Source organism: Mustela putorius, unplaced genomic scaffold, assembly GCF_011764305.1.
Source record: "Mustela putorius furo isolate JIRA1106 unplaced genomic scaffold, ASM1176430v1.1 tig00003913_pilon_pilon_pilon, whole genome shotgun sequence".
Lineage (NCBI taxonomy): Eukaryota > Metazoa > Chordata > Mammalia > Carnivora > Mustelidae > Mustela > Mustela putorius.
Genome location: NW_025422060.1, coordinates 11,643,536 through 11,670,130, shown reverse-complemented (window position 1 = coordinate 11,670,130; position 26,595 = coordinate 11,643,536). Strand labels below are relative to the sequence as shown.

The following is a 26,595-nucleotide window of genomic DNA, read 5'->3' as shown; positions in this document are numbered from 1 at the left end:
ATTCACTTATCAGCTCTAATAGTTCTTTGGTGAAGTCTTCAGTGTTTTCCAGATATAGTATCATGTCATTTTCAAAGAGTGATGGTTTTACTTCTTCATTACCAATTTGGATTCCTTTTAATTTTTTTTGTTGTCTGTTCTAATGCTATATTAAATAAAAGTGGTGAGAGTAGACATCCTCGCCTTATTCCTGACTTTAAGGAAAAATAATTCCGTTTTTCCCCAGTGAGTATGATGCTAGCTGTGGGGTTTTCATACATGGCCTTTATTTTGTTGCGGTATGTTCTCTCTAACCCTGTTTTGTTGAGGGTTTTTATCATGAATGGATGTTAAATGCTTTTCCTGCATCTATTGAACTGATCATATAGTTTTTGTCCTTTTTCTTATTGATGTGATACATCAAATTAATTGATTTGGGAATACTGAACCACCTTTGCATCCCAGGAATAAATTCCATGTGATTGTGGTGAATGATTTTTTTAATGTATTGTTGGATTCAGTTTCCTACTACATTTGCTGAGGTTTTTTGCATTTATGTTCATGAGAGATATTATCCTGTGGTTCTCCTTTTTTTGTGGTATCTTTATCTCATTTATGGGTAATGCTGGTCTCACAGAATGAATTCGGAAGTTTTCCTTCCTCTTCTATTTTTTGGGGGGAACAGTTTGAGAAAAACTGAGGTTTTTTTTTTACTTGTGGTTACTCTTAGGTTTGTATATAACATCTTCTGCATATAGTAGTCTATATTAAGTTGATGGTTGCTTAAGTTTGAACCCTTTTTTTTGCTCCTCTCCCTCCTCCCCACATTTTGGTTATATGGTACCATATTTTACATACTTTTATTTTGTGAATCCCTTGACTGATTTTTACAGATATACTTACTTTTATTGCTTTTATGTTCCCTACTTTTCTTACTCTTATTTATAGTCTTTCTTTTCCACTCGAAAAGTCCTTTATGTTTCTTATAAGGCTGGTTTAGTGGTCATGAACTCCTTACCTTTTGCTTGTCTGAGAAACTCTTTATTTCTCCTTCTATTCTGAATGATAGACTTGCTGGATAGAATATTCTTGGCTGCAGACTTTTTTCTGTCAGCACTTTGAATAGATCATGCCACTCCTTTCTGGCTTACAAAGTTTCTGTTGAAAAGTCTACTCATAGCCTTATGGGGTTTCCCTTATATATAACTGTCTTCCTTTGCTGCTTTTTATAAAAAAAAAAAAATTATTTATTTCAGGGAGGGAGGAGGAGCAGAGGAAGAGGGAGAGAGAGAATCTCAAGCAGACTCCTCCCCACTGAGCACAGAGCCTGACATGGGACTCCGTCCCAGGACCCTGAGATCAAGACCAGAGCTGAAATCAAGAGTTGGAACCTCAACTGAGAGCCATCCAGGTGGCCCCTTTTGCTGCTTTTAAGATTTTTTAAAAAAATCAGTACTTTTTACCATTTTTACCGGGTGTCTTGGCATGGACCTCTGAGCAGATCCACTGAAGCCTAGGTGAGTGGGGCTTGGTGTAAACAATTCAGTTAGTAGATAGATGGTGGTGCCCTCTGGTTCCCATAGGTGGCTGTGTGTTTATGCCGAGGGACAAGGGAGGGAGAGGACATCTGACAGCTCTTTTATTCCTGAAGGGGTCTTCCAATGATCCCTGCTCCTCCACACATGCTCTGAGATGAGTAAATAGCTTTCCTTCCCATATACTCCAGGCATTTTTCAAACTGCTGCTTCTAGGCTGTATCGGCATGGACTCTTTGTTGTGTGTCTCTTTAAAGGCAGGCATTCTGCTTCCTATTCCCCTCTCAGCTTTCCCAGAACTGAGGCTGTCATCTTCCCAGCCTCCCCCTGAAGAAGGTAAGTTCTTAATGTGCAGTCTAAACACTGCGATGGATAGAAAGTATAACCTGTTATTTCAATTAAATATTGCCCAGAAACTTTGGTTTCACACAAAGTCAGACCTGCAGTTAGAACTGGTGCAGTCACATGAACATGCTCATTAATTCCATATATGTAAGCATTTTTAAAATTTAAAAAATAATTTTTATAAACATATAATGTATTTTTAGCCCCAGGGGTACAGATCTGTGAATCGCCAGGTTTACATACTTCACAGCACTCACCACATCACACCTCCCCCACACACACAAAGTCCATAACCCTACCACCCTCTCCTGACCCCCCTACCCCCAGCAACCCTCAGTTTGTTCTGCGAGATTAAGGGTCTCTCTTATGGTTTGTCTCCCTCCTGATCCCATCTTGTTTCATTTATTCTTTTCCTGACCCCCCAAACCCCCCACGTTGCCTCTTCACTTCCTCATATCAGGGAGATCATATGATATTTGTCTTTCTCTGACTGACTTATGTATATGTAAGCATTTTAAAGCTTCATTTGTCTTTTGGTATTAAGACATTGCTTTTATGGGACAGTCTTTCCAACATAAGAAAACCATTGGGAATGAAAAGCAATAGAAATATAATTCAGGTTGCTCTGTATTAATTTTATTCCCCATTATCTACAGTTGAACAAGGATCTTCCTCCTACTTTATTCACTTCCCTGACTGCACGAGTCCCCACTTTACAGAGATTATTTAATGACATCATAGAAGGAATGATGTCACACTTTCAATATTATGACTTAAGTGTCGGCTTACGCAAAAGGAACAGATGGCTGCAAGAGAGAAAAACCCTTGTTTAAATTAGACTAAAACCAGAAGTTGGCTCTGAATTGTGAAGCGTAATTAAAACTTTATTTTAAAATACATTTCACAGTTTATATACCCTAGGAAGAGCTTTTTACCATATGAACTTTCCAGCTGCCACATAGCACAAAAGAGCTTGCGTTTTTTCATGTAAGGCGGTACACAGTTCAGGGAATGATGGTATTGAGAAGAGTGAAGATAAATCTCATAGACATAAAAATCCTATTTTTTAAAATGTCACATTCCATGGGAATGGTGTCAGACTCATGAAAAATTTCTTTAGAAAAAAAAATTACTGGTAGAAGGTTTGGGTGGGTATAATGCACTGGAGAGAATACCTGACCAGTGCCTTCTTTGGCTCCCCGTATGGGCTGGTCTGCCCATATGTCTGCTAAAGCATAGCATACAATCTGGGACACTCCACAAATATCAATTACCAGCATAACTTAATTATATTTTATTTGGGATTATTTCTGTATTTTAAGATGTTCTGCTGCCTTTCAGTCTGTCACACATTTGTTGGAACTTTTTAAAAAAAATTATTAATATACAGGTCCTGCAATGAAAGGAAATCCATGATCAACAATAATGGGGGGAATCCATATAACACTTTAGGGATTAGGAGTAATTTTTCTTAACCCCTTTTGGCAGATGAGGACTGGAAAAGCTTAAGTGACTTGTTCAAGATCACACAAAATTGCTGGTGTCATTACCAGAAATTAAGCCCCATGACTCCAGCACCCCGTTTCTCCATCATCCCACGTGTGTGTAGAACACACTTAGAAGGAAGGCACATTACACGGATGAAGGAATAGCTGCTGCCAATATCATCACACAATTTTAACCTTAAATGTATTCAGAGTTTGTGTTTCTATGTCAGTGAGAACTCTCCAGAAACCAACGTAGATCTTTATATAAAATTTGGCCACAGTGTGACAAGTTATAGACAAGCGGCCATAATGACATGTTTAAAAGCATCTAGGCTCTTTTTTTCCCCCCTAGTTTTTCTTTCCTATCATCTGCCATAGCGAGAGCAGAAGAAATGTCAGTGGACATTAGTAAATTTTGAACAGGGGAGTGTTCTTATTACTTATTTTCTTTTAAAGACTCTCACTTGCTTACCAGACCTCTCTCTACTTTGTTGCCTGAACTGATTTCTTTAGTTTTTCACTCCATGGTAGGATCTGAGCCAATATGACTAAATAAGTTGTCTTTACTATAAATAATGTGCACAATGTATATACTCTACAATGTGTACTCATTCCTCTCAGACATACTCTCCTTATGCACATAATGCATGCATATGCATAATGCTAATAATAAAACTGTCAAGAACTACGGCACTGTACATACAGGATTCTAGATGTTCTAAACCATTTCACGTGCATGACATACCAATTGTTCGTTCTTTAAAATCCTACCATCCTACTACTTAAGGATATAAAGATGTTCGGAACCATTTACCTTTGGCCAGATATTTGCCTGGAATTGATTTTGAGTGATCCCATGTTAATTCACTAGTATTCAAAGGAATTAAAAAACATGCAGTTCCGAGGATACCAGATAATAATTTTTTGGTGACTTTTCAAAGACAACTGTAAAGTTAAAAGTCACCACAATTATAATCCAATTATCAGTTTGAAGGCAGAAAATGTGTCGTGTTCCCTGCTCTATCCCAGTGTCTGGTACATGAGGCACTTGATAAATGTTTGTTGAATGAATAAATGAATGAATGAAGTAATATTCTACCCTCTTCTTTCATCTAATTGAAAGCATGAAAAAATGTATCAAGATTGTATCCTTTAAAGAGTTAGGTGAATTTTGGGACGCCTGGGTGGCTCAGTTGGTTAAGCAGCTGCCTTCGGCTCGGGTCATGATCCCAGTGTCCTGGGATGGAGTCCCACATCGGGCTCCTTGCTCAGCAGGGAGCCTGCTTCTCCCTCAGCCTCTGCCTGCTATTCTGTCTGCCTGTGGTCGCTCCCTCTCCCTCTCTCTCTGAAGAATAAATAAAATCTTTAAAAAAAAAAAGAGTTAGGTGAATTTGGAATGAATAATCAGCGGTACAGACAATAAAATGGCTTATTAGCCCATTCCTTATGCTCTCACTGCTCTTTCTTTTTTTTTTTTTTTTTTTTAAAGATTTTATTTATTTATTTGACAGACAGAGATCACAAGTAGGCAGAGAGGCAGGCAGAGAGAGAGGAGGAAGCAGGCAGAGAGCTGAGCAGAGAGCCCGATGCGGGACTCGATCCCAGGACCCCGAGATCATGACCTGAGCCGAAGGCAGCGGCCCAACCCACTGAGCCACCCAGGCGCCCCTCACTGCTCTTTCAAAACGCTTGGGTCAAATACTTCTACCCTCCACAGGGAGCAATTTTCCAAGAGAGAGGTGGGCTATATTCCTGTGCCTAACTATTACTGTGCCTCTCATCAAACTCTAGGCCCTAGATTTCCATCAAAGCCCTGTGTTTTGTTAGATAAATAACCAAATAGAAAAAAGGTGGAGACATAGCACCTGTCTTTTGCCCTCCCAGAGACTCAAAACTTAATCAGGAAATAGTACCCCCAATGCTTTCCAGCCCTGTCCTTTTCACCCAGCTTTCACTGGTAATGAAAGAATCTTACTGTCACAAAAATACCTACAGCTACCCTATTGTACACGATGGATAAAATATCCTTGGAGGTGAGCTGCGAAAAGATGATGCGTGGGCTATCTTCCTGAATCCCACACACCCTGTGTTAGGCCAGGGCAGAGACTGTGCTGGGATTCTATGCTCAGTGGAAAGGTAGGGAGAGTTTTAGCAGGCAGTATAATTATAATAAAAAGGGCATAAAGCCTTTGTAGATTAACAACCCAAACAGGGACACCCAAGGGCTGGTGTTATTTTGTAGTAACTGTTGACTTTGGGTGGCTGTAACTGTGAAGGGCAGCCCCCTGCCCTGTCCCCTAGGGCTAAATTCACAGCTGTCCACAGGCACGTCCACAGGCCCATATTTCTTGAAGAGAACAGATGGTGAGGGGAGGGCCTAGACACAGAAGCAGATTTATCTTGTCAAGGTTGCTATCTCTAGGTAAACGACCTTAAGCGGGTCACACATGGTCACATGACAACAGTGTGGTTCAGAGGTGTCCTGAGGTGTCCGCCATTCATTAACTCTTCCTTCTCAGCCTTCTAACTGCTCCTTTTGGATCAGTAGTGGCAATTTTGCTGTTGCTGCTGTTGGGGGTGTGTATGTGTATGTGCGTGCATGTGTCTACATGTATTTAAAGAGAGAATGCCTTATGCATGAATGCTAGTGAAGATTTATCTACCTTCAAAATATTTCACTGCTTTAACGTGACTGTGGACATCCTGGAGCATTTTATTTTGTGTTCTCAAATGATAGAAGTCCTACCTTGAAGGGGATAAAAGCACCCTTCTGATAGGTAGTCAAATCTGAGCATCGGTCCTGATGAGAGCCCAGTGTTCTAAAAGCAGTTGTGGGGCAAAGCCAATGTCTGGACCCGTCACCTCACAACCACAACAGCCCGGGGTTCAGAGCCTTCTCCTGGATGCCTGAAAAGGCATGGCGGGATGACTCTGTGTTTTGTTGGGTTTGCTTTTCCTGAAGGTCTTGTTTTCCGAATGGTCTACTTTTGATGTGCTGTCTGTGTATTTCCTTGCAGGAAATACATGCCCTTTTATGATTTGTCCCCATTATAAAAGCTGAAATCCTTGCCCTTTCAATACAGATCAGATTGTGTGTGCAGCCTGGCAGACCTCAGGAGTCTGTGAAAGGCTGACCTAGTCACACTTCAGCCTGGTGACTGTCTTGCTGTGAACACCCACGTCAAAAAGCCAAAGTTGCCAGCATCTGCCTTCCTGAGTATTATTATTATTATTTTACTTTATTCCATTTGTTTTTCCAAATGCACTACCTTTTTTTATTTTCCTGAAGCCATTTTTGCCCAGTCGCCTCTTCCCTGAAATGTTCCTACTTCTACATATTTATTTCTTCAGGCACTGGAACCCCACATTGTCCTTAATATAGGTATAGAATGGGTGGGCTGCTCTCAGAATGGTCTCGGAATTTCCCAGCATGCTCTGAATTTGTCTGATGTCGGGCCAACCTCTTAGTTCCATCCTGAGCCAGTCTAGAGGGAGGCACTGGAAAGGCAGCCACTGAAAATCAGATAATGTAGCTTTGTTATTCAAAAGAAAATACACATATGTATACAGTATATTGGTTTTATGAGCCAGGGTGTCCTGCTGTACTTAGAGTGAAGAGTTATTTCACCGTTTCCAACAAAAGCTTCCTTTCTATTAACAAGCGTAATTTTCTAACTTCCCTACATGTCTACCTCTAAAAAGAATCAGAAAGATTCTTCTTTAAGGATCATCATGAGCCAGTTCAAGCAGTATGGTTGGATGAAATATTCACAAAAAGCCTTTCCTACATAGCGCATGTAAAATACTGAATAAAATGAAAGGGGAAAAAATCATATTTTTAAATGCTTGGTTAGGCTGGTGAGGAAGTAAAGAACTTGCACATGGTGCAGAAACAAGAGAACAGAGAAAGTGAGAGCTAAGGGGAGACCTAGAGCACCCATCTGCCTGGTGTGGGGTCAGTTAACGGGCCAAGGCGAGACAGAGCCCAGCCTGGATAATTAGGAGGTAAACTGTAGACACAGTTCCATCAGGACATAAAGGGAGTGTGACCTCACCCCACATAACACCCATGGGGGCAGAGGAGGAGGTAAAAATCTGGTCCACAGCGGGAGTCTTTGGAGATTATATGCCTTTCTTAGTCTTGTTTTCTGGTGAAAGGGAAGCAGACTGGGAAAAACCATCTCCAGTAAGGATCCACAGCTGCAAGCCTGCATTCACTGGGTTTAGGAGCCAAAATTCATAGACCTTGTGTGATTCTAAACCCCTCAAGTGAAAAGTTTAAAGAGCTACAAAAAGGGGTTCCTGCACCCAGGAACGCTCAGTTAGCTGAGCGTCCAACTCTGGTTTTGACTCAGGTCATTATCTCAGGGTCGTGAGATCAAGCCCCACGTCGGGTTCTATAGTCAGCATGGAGTTGGCTTCAGATTCTCTCTCCCTCTCCCCCCCCCCTAATAAATAAATAAAAATCTTAAAAAGAATAAAGAGTCACACAAAAACCCAAATACTGTATGATTCTACTTGTATGAAGTAGTTAGAATCGTCAGATTCATAGAGGTGAGCCGTAGAATGGTGGTTGTCTTGGCCAGTGTGGAGGAGGAGTAGGGAGTTGTTTGGTGAGTAGAGAGTTTCAGTTTGGCAAGATGAAGATTTCTGGAGTTTGGTTGCACAACATGGATGTATTTAACACTACTGAATTTTATACTTCAAAATGGATGTAAGATGGTAAATTTTATATTATGACTATTTTACCACAACAAATAATTTTTTTTTTAATTTTTAGAAATTGAGTTTAAAGTAGTCCCAGATTGGTAGTGCCCTCTAACTGCCTACAAGAAATAAATAAAACAAGCCAATAAATGAACAGGGGGAAAAATCCTTCTGCCTAGGACTCATAATCATTTCCAGATCACAATAACATTTTTTTTTTAGTATGAGAAAATAACTTCACATGAATGAGAGCCCAAAGAACCAACAAACTATAAAATCAGGGGGAGAAAAACATTATAAATTAGGGGCACTTGGGTGCCTCAGTGGGTTAAGCCTCTGCCTTCGGCTCAGTCATGGTCTCAGGGTCTTGGGATTGAGCCCCACCCACATCGGGCTCTCTGCTCAGCAGTGAGCCTGCTTCCCCCTCTCTCTCTGCCTCCTGCTCTGCCTACTTGTGATCTCTGTCTGTCAAATAAATAAATAAATAAATATTTAAAAAAAAATTACATAGTCAATGTAAAAAAACACCTGAAGTGTTCGTATAGGAGAAGAGACTGGATAAAACCCAAAACCCAGCCACATGCTAGGTGTGTGTAGAATGTATCTAATTTATAAAACTAACAAAGAAAGATCAGGATAGTCACATTAATATCAGATAAAGAAGCCTTAAAAACGAAAAGCATTTCTCAAATTACTAGAGATAAAGCAGTTCAATATATGTTGAAATAAGTTTCAATTTGCCAGGAAAGTGAAACAACTTCATATGCACATGAAGGTATAGCTTCAAATTATATATATATATTAAAAAAACCTGAAATATGTACAATGAGAAATTTAAAAATCCACCATAATAGATTTTAACATACTTCTTTTTTTTTGTAACCAGTAGATTGAGCAGTCACAAAGTCAATAGGAAGACAGAGTATTTGAACATGTTTACTAACTGTAGTCTAATGGACCTCTGGAGAACCTAATAACAACAGAATACAATGTTTTCAAAAACCCGAGAAATATTTATAAAATTTAAAAATGTATACTATCTTACTCATTTTCATGCCATACTTCACACTGTTTAAAAGGTATTAAAAAAATCATCCTTCTGGATTAAAGATGCTACATATGTTCAAAACCATACAAGGTAACATTATCAAATACATTATTTTAAATTCATATGAACTTACCCTAAATCTTACAGCAAATGGTAGAGTCAAGATGTAAAAGCAGGAGTCTCTGGGTCCAAAGATTCTATTCTTCATATTAGGATACACTACCTCTAAGATGGGGATCTAGAAGCATCAGCACAACCGGAAGATATTCAAAACAGCCACGTATTGATCTTGATACCAACCCAGTTGCCAGAAAATTGCCTTTACCTTGATGTTCTGTCAGTGCATTAATACAACCCCCTCCATTCTGCCACAATTGTAACTTTTAATTTCTTTTCAGCACAGGATTTTATAACATTTATATTAAGTAGAAGCATATTATCAGTGCATCCTGTAGAACTATTAGTTTATCAAAGAGCAGAATGCCAGGTGTGGCGATGAGGGACTACCAGTCTGTTAATATGGCTTTACTCCAATAGGCAAGATAGAAGTAATTGTAATGTGTTATTAGTCTCATTTTCCTATGTTAATTTCTTTTTTTAAAAATTTTATTTATTTGACAGAGATCACAAGTAGGCAGAGAGGCAGGCAGAGAGAGAGGGAGAGGCAGGCTCCCTGCTGAGCAGAGAGACCGATGCGGGGCTCGATCGCAGGACACCAAGATCATGACCCGAGCTGAAGGCAGAGGCTTTAACCCACTGAGGCACCCAGGCACCTCTGTCCTGTGTTAATTTCTTAACCAATTTCATCTAAAGGCTAATGTCTGGACTTTGTAATACTGTTAGGTTTCTTCAAGAAACAAACTGCAGCCAACATCTGTTCAAACAAGATAGTCACTTATTTTGTGGACCCCTACATATCTAATATCATGAGTTGGGGGGGGGGTTGAGTGGTGAGATCCAAAAAGATATGTTCATGTTTTAACGCTCTGAACCTCTGAAAGTGATCCTGTTTGGGGAAAGAGTCTTTGCAGTTGTGATGAAGTTAGGGATCTTAAAGGAGATCGTTTTGGTTTATCTGGGTAGACACGAAATCTAATGATATGTCCTTCTAAGAAACAAAAGAGGAGAAGACACAGACAGACAGGAGGGGGCCATGTAAAGAAAGAGGCAGAAATTAAAGTTATGTAGCCACAAGCCAAGGTATGTTTGGAACAATCAGACAGTGAAAGAAGGGAGGTAGGATTTTACCCTAGAGCCTTTGGAGGAAGTGCAGCTCGGCCTCCAGAGCTGTGAATAAGAAATCTCTTGTTTTCAGCCACCCAGTTTCTTATAATTTGTTATAGTTGCTATGGGAAACCAAGAATACTACCAAATAATATACCCATTACTATTATGGGTTTTTTTTTTTTTTTAAGATTTATTTATTTGAGAGAGAGAGAGAGAGAGGAGGGGAGGGGCAGAGGGAGAGGGAGAGAGAATCTGAAGCAGACTTCGGGCTCACTGTGGAGCCTGGAGTCCCATGCACGGCTCAGTCTCACAACTCTGAGATCATGACCTGAGCCAAAATCTAGAGTAGGATGCTTAACTGACTGAGCCACCCAGGCTTATGCCCCAGTATTGTGTTTTATAATTGCATTTTCCCAAATTCGGATGACTCAAACCACCAGTCACAACAGCACATTTGAATATTTACATTTGTGGTTTTCTTCTCAGGGTGAAACCGTTCACTTTCCATTCCCTTTATATTTGCAGATAAATTTATCACTTTAACTACGGACAAATACTGAGCAAGGAGACTTGGCAGCTACTGTAGTATCAGAACTTGAGGCAAAGAAGTGAAATACACAGGGACAGCTCCTATGAAGGTTATGAAGGATTAAGTAAATGAAAAGAAATGATTTACACAAAATATTAGGACACCAACAGCCCAGAGTCAGGACACAGAACTGGCAGCACTGACTTTTACTAATGTCTACTGTAAGATACTCTCATCCAGGTGGTTAGTGGTTTTCTGTAGGTGATTAGTATTCCACTAATCTGATGATATTATTTATTTGACCATCCATTATCATCTGGTGACTTGGACTCATTTGGAGAGAGTCGGCTTACCTATCGATGTGAGACATAACCGTTTTGGAGATGTCTACACCTGCTTCTTGCAATACTCGGATAATCTGAAATGGTGCACTTGCATTCCTTCCAGGATGAATAATAACAGGACAGCCTAGCTGAGCCTGAGCATGAGCTGTTGCTTGAAGAACCTTCCTTTCGCTCTCAGCCAGAGGCCAGGAGCAGCCAATTTCTCCAATGACGCCACACTTGATACTAGTTCCATCAGCTCCATGGAGAATTTCATTAACGAGGACATCAGTAAGCTAAGGAAGAGCAGGAAAGAAAATATTTTATAGACTACGGAATTGATCAACCCAGAGTCACCACAGTAGGTGAATGGATTTATTCCTTTGGTCATTCATTCTTTTAAAAATGTATCTGCCATCCATCCAATTAATATGGGTCAATGAGAAAGGCCAAATCTCAAATTCAGCAAGTTATTCTAAATCAAAGATTCAATATTATCTTACTGTGATTATTTGATGAGAAATCTGTGGCTTTAGGAAGCTATGGGGGGAAAAGTGACTTCATGAAAGGACATTCAGATGAGAAAAAAAAAATCTATAATTTAACCTGAGAAACATCTACAACATAAAAAAGACTGCCCTTGAACTACGTCAACTATATCAACTAATCCTTTAATTCTCCCTAATGTATGCAGTCCTTAATCCCATGCAGCACAAAAGATTCACAGCACACAATACTCCTATGGCATTTTTTGATTCATAGGTATATTACTACTAAGAGTGGTTGGAAGAAGGTGTAATGCTGACTTCAGAGTAATCTTCAAACAATATATGCATATAAAAAGGTAAAGACCTGACTGGAAAATGATACAGATAAAGCTTTGTGATACAAAGATTTTAACGATTAACTGAATCATGGCGAAGACTGGCATTGCAACTGACATTCTTTGCCTAGCAAGCAGGCAAGGGAAGATACATACACATACAGACAATAGGTATAAACATGTATAAACACATCCAGGCATGTTCAGAAAGGGAGCACATATATATGCAAAGGAGCTTCGTGGCTGATTCTTTCTGTTTCTCTCTGAAAGCTTTCTTTCCTTCTGCCCATTCTTGCTTAAGATCCTATGATAACAAAACCAGGAATGGATTTTCTGCCACCCTTCCTGTTTTGTAAAAGAAGGAAACATACTCGCCCATGTGCCAAGTCTCTGCCTGCCAGATTTCATCCTACCGTGAATTTTTATTGCTGGTTATGATAAAATCCAGAAAGGAAATCGGGGTTATGTAACTGAAGTTTATAATGGGAAAATGAGGTTTACAAATAGGCTGTGGTACCACTACAGAGTAGGAATACCACATATCCCTGAATGTTAACACTTGGGGGTTTTCAGTGACTAGAGGGTTAAGCTCTCCTCCCTTGATGCTTTTTTCTTTAGGAGATGAAATGTTCCTAATTTGGGTCTCCACTGGCAGATGTCTTTGCTAGCTAGCACATTTCTGTAGCATGCTACCTCTGAGTCAGTGACATTCCTTAGTGGGGATGACAGAGGGAAAATCCAGTGTCTGAGGTTCTGGCCTTTCTGAATTGACACGCAAGTATTGCCCACGTCCTCAGGACTTCTCACCTGCTCTACCGACATGGCTCTGGTCTCTGGGGAGTGAGTTGCCTCCACGTAAAACCCAGCTCCAGCTATGATGTGGATGCCTGTCTCTTCTGCAAACCATCTCAGAGCCTTCATGTCTCGGCTAATCCCAACGGTCGTGTTCTCCACCACAGCCCCTCCACCTTTGGCTTTAAAATACAACAGTTCTTCCCTTACGGCTTCCATCTCCTGATTCAGCCGAAGATTCTCTTTATGGGAATAAGGGTTTTTTTGAATCCAGAATAAGTTTTTCATCATAATAGGTTCCCGAGACGTGGCTTCATAACACAGGGCAGGCGGGTAGTAACAGCAGTCAAAGGTCATCGCCAGATGTTCATGAGTCAGGGTACGGCCCAGTTTGCTGGGCTCTATGGGGCCCAACACCGTCTGGACTTTCCCACTTAAGGAAGACATTTCTAGTGATACAAGAGGCTCTAAAAAGAGTGTTTTCTGGAAAAAAAGAAAAGAAAAGAAAAGAAAACTATAATCAGAAAATGTAACACACACATAAATTTCGTCCACTGGGGAGGGGGGGCTGTGAACGGATACCTGTGTAAGAAAGAGAATCAATGGAACTAGAGATATGATCCCACTTATCATCCTGCCAAAGCCAGAGTCAGTGTCTAGTAAATTGTAGAAGTTCACTGCAGCCTTCAGTGACACGCATGGTGTTAAATGTCCCCGGCCACTTCCACTGGGACGCCTTCACCTGATTTAATCCCCAGCCTCAAATACTGAAAGTATTTCTTGGTATTCAGTTCAGAGTTTCCTTTTGCTTAATTTTATCTCATTAGTCATGGCTGTACTTCCTTGGTTAATTCAACAATAATCTCCATTAAAAAAAAAAAAAACTCTTCATAATCAATAACTTAGGTCAAAACCAGCCTTGTATCAGAAATTTTTCATTTGTTGCTTTTCAAATAAATTAAATAGACTGAGGCTATTGATCATTCCATTACTCATTCACTACCCAAGTGAACAAACTTCTGTTGAAAGGTCCATCATGTGTCAGAAATTGTAGATTTAAATACGTAGGACAAAAATCTCTGACCTTGATGATTTAACAGGTTATTCCCCCCAAAGAACAACTGGGAGGGGGCATGCCTAGGTTTACTAATAAAAAACAAGAATAAAGACTTTCCTTGCTGTAGATGTTTTCTTTGGTCTAGCGCACATAGTCAGAAATACTTGGAAAATCATTAAAAGCAAAAATTCCGAGGCTCCTGAGTGGTGCAGTTGGTTAAGCGTCTGACTATGGGTTTCCGCTCAAGTCCTGGGATTGAGCCCAGTGTCGGAGGTGAAGGGGTCCGTGCTTGGTGGCGTGTCTGCCTGATGATTCTCTCTCTGCCCCTCCCCCGCCTATGTACACACGCTCTTTCTCAAATAAATAAATCTTTAAAAAAGCAAAAATCCTTTGTTATAATGAAAGTGACTCTGATTGAAACTGAAAAGTGCTGCTTCCAAAGAGTAAAAATCCTCTCTATTTATCCTGTTTATTTTCATTTGCAAATCAAACTAAGTAGTCACCAAGTTCCCATCACTGACAACAAGAATCCCAGTTCCAGCGCTTTCATGTGTCCGTATGTTTCCTAAATGAAGGGATTCTCTTGGAAAGAAGAAGGCGCGACTGAAAGGGTGAAGACAAACACCTTCATGGCCAAGAGCGGAACCCCTGCCGGAAACAGTGGTCTACACCGAGTGCTGGCCACATTCGGAGGGCTGGGACAAACTGCCTGGGAACTAGGTAAAGGAAAATGCCTCCGGAGCTCCCACCCAAGCTGTTCCTTAAAAAGACATTCTGAAATCTCTGACCTTCGGAGCCTCTCTTTTTCTTCTCTGTAAATTAGAATAACAAAGCACATTTCCTAAGGTCAAAGGAATTCAATGAAATGAGCTACCAAGTATCAAAGTGACCACAGGTCTAGCACACAGCCTGTGGTTAACAAATGACAGCTCTGTTCTGCTAGCAGGAGGAACTACCGTGTATTCCCTAGATGATTTTTTTCAGAGGAAGCGTTTGGGTAGAGAGGAGATCATTTCGGGGAGAACAGGCAGAGGACGATGCACAGTGGTACATTCAAGAGACACGGTGAGAAGAGAGCAGAGATGGCAGAAAAAGCGCTCGGAGGCTAAAACAGCTTTTATCTGCAATTATCTGGAACTGAGGGGTGGGATATATATTGGCCTAGAATGTGTAAATAATTGATTCCGACTGTTTGACAGACAACTGTAGGACTTGTGGCTAGCATGGCCATTAGTTTTCGGTTGGTAGTGCTCTTCTGCAAGCCAAGCTTCCATCATTTAAATGATTCACATGTGACAGAAGCTGGTGTCTGTTTAGAGAGTCACTGTGTGCCTGCCAGTCACTGCACGGGGCAATGATTTTCCTTGACGATGTCTAGGACCACACTGTTCGATGCTTTATTCCCTGTTACTGAGAGCAAGGGATATGTCACTAGTTCTTTCTGTTGACAAAAATCACAGTTCCATTCATGATCGATTCAATCTTCCATATGGGTTCATTTGTTCTTTCATTTCTTTTGGCTGAGGGGGCCCAGGAACTTGGATAAACTGATAAAGCGCTATCACTATCATTGCATGTCAACTAGATTTCAATTTTTTATTTATTTGTATTTTTTTAAAGATTTTACTTACTTATTTGACAGACAGAGATGACAAGTAGGCAGAGAGGCAGGCAGAGAGAGAGAGGAGGAGGAAGCAGGCTCCCTGCTGAGCAGAGAGCCCAATGTAGGACTCGATCCAGGACCCTGAGATCATGACCTGAGCCGAAAGCAGCGGCTTAACCCACTGAGCCACCCAGACACCCATAGGCTTCAATTTTTTAAAAAGGAAAAAAAAAAAAAAAGAAAAAAAGCAACAACACTAGCCGTTTTACTAGAAAAGCACCAAACTGCATAGTTAATTGATACAGATTTGAAAGAGCAATGTTAGTAAGTTTCAAACTCACCACCTGTGAATCTGTGAAGAAAAAAAAAAAACACTTAAGAAATGTCATCTCTCCTGGGAAATTCCTGAGGCAGAAGGAGTTGCTGTTTCCTATGATCACAAACAAGGTAACCCATACTTAAAGGATGAAAGAAGAAACTGTAGCGGACGTTGCTCTAGGATGGAGTGTTTCCTTTGGTCAGACAGAGTCTGTATACAGCGCTCATGGTTTCTGCCTAGTTACGTGCTGTTTCTGTAGGGCTCTTCCACCCACATTCAGCCTGAAAGCTGTTCTCTTTCCAAGGTACAGGCAAGGGGCTACCATTGGCTTCCACCATGGAGTGAAGAGTTCACAGTGTGGGGGAGGGGAATGGACAATGACAGCGGCCAGTGTACAGAAAGGGGCAACCCGCATGGAAAAAAAGCAGGCTTCTGGCATTTTGCAGGCATCCACGGGAGCTTCTGCATTGCACACACCTGCCATGGAAGGTAGTGGGAAAATTGACAGAGGAGCTATAAACGCAGTTGCCAAAAGCTCTGTTGTACTTCAAATGTGAAATCTGATCAGTCAGAGACACGGAGGCTAGTCTGCAATTACCAGTATAAGCTGGTCAAAGGAAACAATGCTTTGAACCCCAATGGATATGGAATCAGAAAAGAACACAAACTTCAAATAAAAAAAAAAGAGAGAAGAAAACCAGTACTATACGGTTGAGCTGGAAACCAGAGACAATACGTAGGATGTGTCATTTTTTAAAATACACGCATCAATTAACTTTTATAAATTTGCCAAACTGTTGGAGATTTGGTGGTGGGTGGGGAGTTTGGAGGGCAATTTTCACTTTGTTTCCCCAAGATTTTGCCACAGTTATTTCACTCAGGCCATTATGCTTAAGATTTTTCTGTCCCCCTGAGTTGAATATCCATTTTGGTTACACTTCTCATTTCAGAGGATGGGACTTCTGAAAATTTTACATTCAAATGACTGTCCTCCAGGATTTTAGACTCAAGCCCTTTTCCTGCCCCTGCCTCTCCCACACCTCGTCCTGGACCTGGCTGAAGGTGCCTGCTTTGCAAGTTTAGATGCAGGGGTCAAACTGGCAGGTTGATGTTGGGTGAATTGATTTTCAGTTCACCTCCCCAAGAACTGCGTAAGTTCGAATCTCTATAATAAATCCTTATTCCATTTCACCTATAGCTGTTTTCTTTCCCTGATCAAACCCCTACCTGATTTTAAAACAAACAAACAAACAAAAAAAAAAACAGGAAAGCATTTCAGAGTTTCATGCAGGAGAAGGTATGAACTGAATAACTAGTAGCCCCACGGAGAATGGATGAAGGGGAGCCTGTGCATCTGCAGAGACCAATGGGGACATCGCTAGAACCTGGGGAAAAAGTCAGGTGGTGGCTTGGTCTGAGAAGATGCCAGTGGAGATGGTGAGAAAGAAGAAGTGGCACGAGATACTAGAAGTTTCTAACTGGACTTGCTGCTTCTATAAAAGTATCCCCCAAATAATGGGTCTCTAAAAAAAAAAAAAAGTGTCTTCTGGTACAAATAGGCAGGCACTTCTATTTGCCGGGGTGGGGGTGGGGGCGGCATATCACACTGAGTAGCAGTACTCTATAAACACTGCCCTTGCTGACATTTGATCTGTGACCAAACATTTTTTTTTAATTTTTTATAAACATATAAAATATTTTTATCCCCAGGGGTACAGGTCTGTGAATCGCCAGGTTTACACACTTCACAGCACTCACCATAGCACATACCCCCCCCCAATGTCCATAACCCTACCCCCCTCTCCCAACCCCCATCCCCCCAGCAACCCTCAGTTTGTTTTGTGAGATTAAGAGTCACTTATGGTTTGTTTCCCTCCCAATCCCATCTTGTATCATTTATTCTTCTCCTACCCCCTTAACCCCCCATGTTGCATCTCCACTTCCTCTTAGGGAGATCATATGATAGTTGTCTTTCTCTGCTTGACTTATTTCGCTAAGCATGATACCCTCTAGTTCCATCCACATCGTCGCAAATGGCAAGATTTCATTTCTTTTGATGGCTGCAGAGTATTCCATTGTGTATATATACCACATCTTCTTGATCCATTCACCTGTTGATGGACATCTAGGTTCTTTCCATAGTTTGGCTATTGTGGACATTGCTGCTATAAACATTCGGGTGCATGTGCCCCTTCGGATCACTACGTTTCTATCTTTAGGGTAAATACCCAGTAGTGCAATTGCTGGGTCATAGGGTAGTTCTATTTTCAACATTTTGAGGAACCTCCATGCTGTTTTCCAGAGTGGTTGCACCAGTTTGCATTCCCACCAACAGTGTGGGAGGGTTCCCCTTTCTTGTGACCAAACATTTTTAAAACCACATAATATTTTTTAAAGCTTGTTTGAATACTTCCATCATGTGCAGGTTCAATCCTGTGACATGTCTTCTCTCAGTGTCGGTCTGGTGGCTGAACAATGGGACACAGAGTTTCGGCCTCACACCCACCACCTGCCTAGATATGTATGGTTCTAAGGCTCTACAGCATGGAGCTTTATGACTTTTCATATTAAGCATCGTCAAAAAAATCAATAACCAGGCCTGAATAAGGAGGATGCAATCTGACCGCTTCAGTACACAGAGCAATAATGGGACCCAGTGAGTTCTTCAAACTGTGACATAAATAAAACAAAACCACTCAAAGATATAAATGAACAGTGAGATTCTTGTATTCAGCGGAAAAAAGTAGGTTTCATTTCCAAGCTTTTTTTTTGCCTTCCCCCCCGCCATTTGACTAAGGAAGTTGGATAGACATCCGAGGATATTTCCAAATTCCAAGTAATAAATATGAAGATGGTGATGAAGATGTACCCAGGAAGTGACACTCCTTGAAAAAGGCATTGGCAGATGGGTGCACTTGGGAAAGGTCCCTTCCACTATGTTGGCTCAGACCTTCCCTGAGTTCATCAAAAATGATAGATCAGGGGAGTCCAGTAATTATTAAAATCGGAAATCACATTGGGTTGTTCAGCTGTTGGGGTAGAGTTTGTAGCTTAATTGACTTTATTCTTAAAATTTTTATTTTTAATTGAAGTACACTTGATGTACAATATTATATGAGTTTTAGGTGTTGAATCTAGTGATCCAACAATTATTACATTTTGAAATGCTCGCCGTAAGTGTAGTTACTTAACACCCGTCACCATATAATTATTACAGTATTACTATGTTCCTTATGCTGTACTTTTCATCCTTGGGATTTATAGCTAGAAGTTTGTATCTCTTAATCCCCTTCATCTACTTTGCCCCTTCATCTACTTTGCCCTTCCTCCCACTGCCTCCCCTCTGGCAACTGCCAGTTTGTTCTCTATATCTGTGAGTCTGTTTCTGTTTTTGTCTTTTAGATTCCAGAATTAGTGAAATCTTATGGTGTTTGTCTTTGTTTTATTTACTTAGCATAATGTCCTCTAGGTCAATCTACTTGCAAATGGCGAGATCTCCTTTTTTATGGCTGAGTAATATTCCCTCGTACCCCATCTTCTTTACCCATTTCCTCTATTGATGGACACTTGGATTGCTTCTCTAACTTGGCTAGTGTAAGTAATGCTGCAGTAAACACAGGGGTGCATATGTCTTTTTTAATTAGTGTTTTCATTTAATTTGGTAAACACCTACAAGTATAATTACTGGATCATATGGCATTTCTATTTTTAGTTGTCTGAGGAACTTCCAGACTGTTTCCATAGTGGCTGCATCAGCTTACTTTCCCACCCAATCGTGAGGAAGGCTTCCCTTTGGTCCACATCCTCGCCAACACTTGTCATTTCTTGTCTTTTTGATCACAGCCATGGAGGCAGGTATAAGGGGATCTCATTATCGTTTTTCCGATTGCCTTTTCTTGATGATGAGTGATACTGCACATCTCTTCATGCATCTGTTGGCCATCTGTATGTCTTTTTTGGAAAAATTCCTATTCAGGTCCTCTGCCCATTTTTAAATTGACTCTTTAGTCAAACACACGCTAGCTGGTCAGCTCTTCAAGTCACATACACTAGGACTTTGGTAAATGCTATTAATATTACTACTGGCTTCTGTAATTTATCTGTTTAGTCCACAAATTGAAAACATTTTTTCCTTAATAGAAGAAGGGAGGGAAGGGAATTAGAAGGAGGGAGAGGAGGAGGGAGAGGGGGAAAAAAGCCCTCGATCTCTATTCAGGTCAAAAAGCAACATTACTCACTACTTGTCACAGTAACATTGGAGTGGGGACAAGTGTGATGCTGTCAAAATGCTGTCTACAGAACTGACCTTTATGGATTTAGCTCATCTCAATCCCTCATTCTCAGAAAAAGGTTCCACAGTCACTTCTGTGAGACTATTTGATGTAAATTCCTTGATTTTGCTACTAGCATATTCCTCGCAGTGGAACAAGGAACAAGTTATTAGACACAATGATTATGGCTTCTTTTTCCTCATAAAGAGCTCTCTACACTGCAGCTGGTTCTCACCTTTTCTCTTCCACAGATTCTTAGCACTAGGCTGTCTTGCAGAAACACCGGTATTTGCAGCAAATTGCACCACTGGTCCTTTAACTATCTTTAGTCCCTTAAAGAGCTTACAATTGGTGTTCCTTTGAATTCCAGGTGAATCGTAGGTTAACGTTTTAAACATATAAAGCATCATGTTCCTCACACAATTTCATCTGGAAGACTATTCTTGAGGTGGCCTGATGTAGTTGCAAGAATGGTAGGTTCAGAGTCAAGAGCTCTTGGCTGTTCCAATAAATAGCTGTGTGATTTGGAGCAAGTACCTTGACCACTCTGAGCCTCTTTTCCTACCTGTGAAATGAAAGGGTTGGACCAGATGATTTCCAGATGGCATTTATGGTTCTGTAATATCCTTTAGCTTGAAAATGGATATTAATGACCTTCTAAAGATCATTCAATGAAGAATATTCATTCATCAATGAAGGTGTACTTTAAAATGTATATTTATTTATTTTTTATAAAGATTTTATTTATTTGACAGAGATCACAAGTAGGCAGAGAGGCAGGCAGAGAGAGAGGAGGAAGCAGGCCCCCCGTTGAGCAGAGAGCCTGATGCGGGGCTTGATTCCAAGACCCTGGGAGCATGAGCTGAGCCGAAGGCAGAGGCTTAATCCACTGAACCACCCAGGCACCCCAAAATGTATATTTTATATATACCTTATATACATATACATATATTATATATATAATATATATACACATATATGTATATATAACATATACATATATGTACATTTGTATATTATATGCATATATATGTAATGAGAATGAATTTCATTCATTACATATCCACTGAACCACCCAGGCACCCCAAAATGTATATTTTATATATACCTTATATACATATACATATATTATATATATAATATATATACACATATATGTATATATAATATATACATATATGTACATTTGTATATTATATGCATATATATGTAATGAGAATGAATTTCATTCATTACCTACCAATTTCATTCATTAACTATCAGTGAAGGCTGTACATATTAAGAATTTTTTAATGTGCAGTTTATATACATGTGGATACATACACACATGTACATGGAGAGAGAATGAATGGGTTTCAGTTTGAGATCCTTCTCAGTTCAAAAGAACTCTAGGAGGGACAGCTGGTCTGAAAGAACCCTGGAGTTTTGGCTCCAATGTTTCCTACCTGTGTAACTGAAAAATATACACATTTTAAAAAGTTTAAATTTTACCATGAGTTAGTTTCCTCACTTGAAAACTGGAATCATATCTGCCGGATCTCGCGTGTAAGATTTGAAATGAAAAGCAAATAAGGTGACACCTAAAAGCACTACCTAAATTATAAAACACATACAGGGGCGCCTGGGTGGCTCAGTGGGTTAAAGTTCTGCTTTCGTCTCGAGTCATGATCCCAGGGTGCTGGGATCAAGCCCCACATCAGGCTCTCTGCTCAGCAGGGAGCCTGCTTCCTCTTCTCTCTCTGCCTATCTCTCTGCCTACTTGTGATCTCTCTCTCTCTCTCTGTCAAATAAATAAATAAAATCTTAAAAAAAAACCACATACAAATGTTCAAAATTATTATTATATACCAAACATTATATTATTTTCCAAACATTTGCTGAGTATCCCTAGGCAAATACACCTACACTTGTTCTTTCATAAACCTAACAATAAGGGGCTGAAGTTTATGAGTCAAACCCAGGCTGTAATCTGCTTATAGACGAATTCCTTCACTTGAGACCTGTGATTCTTAAAAACAGACTGACTGTTGCGATTGACATCACAGCTCATTAGGCTTTTGGAAATGACCCACCGAAGCGACTGCAGTTACAGGGGGGTCCTCATTTTCCATGGGTAACTGGTACTGGAAATGCCTTTTTAAATGAATGCACTTAATACAGTGTGTCTTCTGGCATCCATAGACAGCCTTCAGTGGACCGTGCCTTCCCACACTCATGTCTGTGTGCTCCCTCCCTTCTAAGCGAAGCCGAGCTCACCCATGGCTCAGTCGAACCAATAGTATGGGGCGGAAGTGATGCCATGTGTCCGGGACCCAAGTCTTTGGAAGTAGCTTCTGCTTTCGTGCCTCAGAGAAACCTGAGCTGTGATGTAAGAAGTCTGGCTACCTCTCTTGTGGAGAAAGAGAGGCCCTCAGATCACATGGGGAATATAAGAGCCAGTCACCTCCACATTCCTTATGAGCTCAGCCTTGCAGCTGTCCCTGAGAAGGTACCAGATGAATGGGTGAGTCATCTCGAACATTCTAACCCAGCCAAGATCCCACATGACTGCAAGCACAGCTGCAGCCAACCCAGTAGAATCTGGCCAACCCACAGAATTATGGGACGTAATAAAATGGTTGTTTGAAACCTGTGGTTTGGGCTGGCTTGTTACACAACAGTAGATAACCAAAATATACAGAAACCAACATCGAATAATGTTATATTAAAAGACATGATTAAGGTTTCAAATTAGGAAATAAAATATCATAAGTCATCATTTAAAAAAAATAAGTCATATTATAAATATGTCCTAATTCTAGAACAAAGAAGTAACTGAATGTTGGATTTGGGGGTGACAAAATTTTGTGCTATGACATTGTTCCTTGACTTTTGCACCCCGGTGATGAAGAAGGCTATTTTTGCAAAATTATTTCTGAAGGCTTTATCATTTTTTACCAAGGTCCTCTGTTAAGCTGTTGTTGGGCAACCTGTGCTTCTGTGAAGCACTTATCCTGATGTACTATCTCTGTCAGTTTCTCCTCTTGTGTTGAGGGTCCGACTCTGTCACATCCTCACAGGGCTTTGTAGGGAGCTTTTGCTTCGCTCCAGTATCACTTGCATCGACTTCACGACAACTGCATCTTCTTTTTTAAGGTTTTCAGTTTTACTTTGCAATCTACTTGCATCCTATTTCTTGATATTTATCAATATTTACAACCACCAAGAAGACATGAAGAAAAAGATGCTGAGATATGAGGCAGGCACAGAAAATTCGCATGTGGAAATAGGAATGCTTGAATGGAAATTGGTTGTCGAATGGTCAGTTCCTAAGAGCACAGGTGTGGTTTTTCTGAGTTAGCTGTTCCTTGGGGGAAGGGGCTCTCCTAGTGAGTATATCACATAAGGTGATCAAAAGTGTGCATCATGTTGTATTGCATTGGTCTGTAAGGGATCAGTCTCTGTTCAACTATGTTGTGTGTGTGTGTGTGTGTGTGTGTGTGTGTGTGTGTGCACTTGCATAATATCTAGCATTTGGTTCTCATCTGTGAACCTGAACTGAACTGAGTAGAGAGAAAGAAAATAATTCGTTTATGCCTTATTTAAGAATGAGGGAGTCAAAAATCTCATTCTGAAATGAATAAATTTGCCATTAACTCTAAAATTCCAGTAAGATTAAACTTTTTTTTTTTTTTTTTTTGGTCAAAGTTTGAAAGTGGAACAGGCATGTCAAATGAAGAACTATACCCAAATCCCACTGCATTAGAATATCCTACAAATAATTACATCTTCTTTTACATATGTAAAAGAAACAAATGTGACCGTCTAGTTTAAAATGTTCATTTTTAGTGATAAATGAAGAAAGCAGTGGCTACACACATAAAATTCTCCTGTCTACAAACTAAAACTAAAGCGTGGTTTATTTTTTAAAAATAATTTTCAGAAGGTATAACATAATGGAAAACTGCCCAGATTTCAAATAGCTTTCCAAACGCCCAAAGATCAACTAACTGGGATATTTGTTTGGAATTACTGCTGCTAGATAAGCCCCCAAATACCATGGGGAAGAGGGATGCTTGACTTTAGTTTTGTGTGAACAGTGCTAAAATGGATGCCACATTTAAGGAACCAAACTTTACTCGCAGCACTGTAAACATCAAACAACCCTTTGAAATGTCTCATGAATAGAAATCTAGCTTTACGCTTCAGGGAAAAATCTTTCCCCTTTAAATAGCAAGTTAGTCCTAAAAGTGTCCAAAAGTCACATTGTAGGGATAGGACAGAAAGCACCACTTGGGAGGCAGTGAAAACAAATCCGATCAACCAGTGCATTGTCTGGTCTGTGAAAAATTAGATAGATCCAGAGTGACTGGGGATCTGGTGACCAGCCAAGACAGAACAGTGGCCAGAGTGCAAATTCGCTCAACTTTCCTGAAAAACAGTTTAGCAGTATATATCTGGAGTCTCAAAATGGTACTTTGCTGCTGAGGATCTGCCTTAAGGAAATATTTAGAGACATGTAAGACATATTTACGCACAAAGATTTCATTATGGCCTTATTGAGACTAGCAACCAAAATATCTCATGGTATGGGAATGTTTACATGCATACTGGAACATTATGCAAACGTTCGAGTTCTACTTTCAAAGACTATTTGATGACACAGGAAAATGCTCTTATTATAACTTCTGAAAAAAGCAAAATATGAAACCGTATTGTAAGTACTATAAATTTAGGGAGAGTGCATTCATCTGCATGTAGGTAGAGCTTAACTCAAAATAGTAAAATGTTATGTGTATTTTTGGGTGGTAAAAGGAGCCAAAATAGATAATTTTTTTCTTCATTACAATTTAATGTATTTTCCAGGGCAAGTTTCTGGTTTTCTATTTTTTTTTAATGTTTATCTATTTTCATTTATAACCGGTAAAAGGGAGTAAAAGGGAAAAGATCAATGACACCGGGATAAACTTATCCAAGGCTTATACTAATGCTACATGTAAAATAATAGAATATATATTTTGAATCCTCCAACTAAAGCAGACAGCAGGCAGAGATTTATGAACTCAAGAGCTATTTTGAATTCTTCTTTATTATTACAGATTTGCTAATTTCTAGCCATGCCTAGAATTGATAGCTTCGTGTACAAATATTTCTGATCAAATTACATGTCTTTTCAGTGCAGTGACTGTGGTTCAAGCTATTTCATCAGGTTCTTAATGGACTGATCTTTGTTAGTCGAAGTCCTGGGACCCAGTGAGAATTTTAGAAAAGGTTCAGCACTCCAAGTAATTCTTATCACAGTCCAGTCACACAAGGACCAAGATCCTACTATCGAAAGCACTCTTGTGTGAGGTTAGGCGTGCAAATGGAGAATTGCCAAGGAGACATTTTATAGGAAAATGTCAGAAATTATGAAGTGTGGGTCATCTCTGTAAGTGAAAAGGGGATCAAATGAAATAAGGTTTAAGTAAAAGTAAACCACACAAGGACAAAAGCATAGAAAGAATCTTTGTAAAAGAAGGTTAACACAACCTCTGGCAGGTTAGGAGAAAGACAATCAGAAAAGATGAAGTAGCAATATTATAGATTCAATAAGTACTTATTGGCCATCCATTAAACATAAGACCCTGCGCTCTCAGTAAGAGGGAACCCCCAGCCTCACTTGGAGACTGTGAAGCAACAGTGATGCTTCATTCATTCATTAATTCATTCACTAAGCGGACTATGCATCAGATGGCCATGCAAAGCACTTAGTCTCTCTTATCTCAGATTCTCGCTAAAACACTGCGAAGTTGACACTACAGGAGGAAGGTGAGGCCAAGAAAAGTGAAGACACCTAAAGTCACAGAGCCGAAAAGCCGCGATTTGAACCAGTCTGCTTAGAGAATGCCAAATATCGATCACGAACGGCACTTCCTGGAGAGCTCTGTTAGAATGAATCAGAGTTTAGCCTATGAATACAATGATAGCAACCCTAAGTGGATGATTACTACACCAATCCTACGTAGTCCTAGTCCTCGGGCAGGATTCAGAGGTCTGTCTACACTCTCTCCAACTAATCTAGCCAACTGTTGAGGTATAAACAAAACAAACAAACAAAAAACAACCCAAAATCCAAGGGTCATCCTAGATTCACCCATAGGGACTTGTAAATGCCATAAACACCCCCACTTCACTAGTTCCTTCATTTCTCTTGCAATCTTTGTCCTCAAAGCCACAACTGAAGTGCAACCACCACCAACCTTTCTCAGGTGACTCCCGGTAAGAGCTTCTAACCCCCGTCTCCCCGACAGTCTGCTCTGCCTTCACCAAGCCTACAGAGCACTCTTTCTTCCTTCCTTCCTTCCCTCCCTTCTTTCTTTCTTTTAAAGATTTTATTTATTTGAGAGACAGCACAGAGCATGAGACAGAGAGAGAGAGTGCACCGGGAGCAGGGGATGGGGCAGAGGGAGAAGCAGACTCCCTGCTGAGCAGGGAGCCTGAGGCCTGGGCTGAATCCCAGCACACTGGGGTCATGACCCAAGCCAGAGGCAGATGCCTAACCAACTGAGCCACCCAAGTGCCCCCAGAG

At 40.3% G+C, this 26,595-nt stretch overlaps 1 protein-coding gene across 1 annotated transcript in view; it reads right to left on the bottom strand.

The window, feature by feature from the left end:
- PTER (phosphotriesterase related) overlaps positions 1 to 26,595 on the bottom strand; it is a 66,256-nt gene that overhangs the window by 17,184 nt on the left and 22,477 nt on the right. The window contains exons 2-3 of the mRNA XM_004757567.3: positions 12,811 to 13,278; positions 11,211 to 11,476 (exon numbers count right to left, since the gene is read on the bottom strand). Coding sequence (XP_004757624.1) covers positions 11,211 to 11,476; positions 12,811 to 13,242 — 698 coding nt within the window. The 5' untranslated portion in view covers positions 13,243 to 13,278. The remainder of the gene's footprint in view (positions 1 to 11,210; positions 11,477 to 12,810; positions 13,279 to 26,595) is intronic.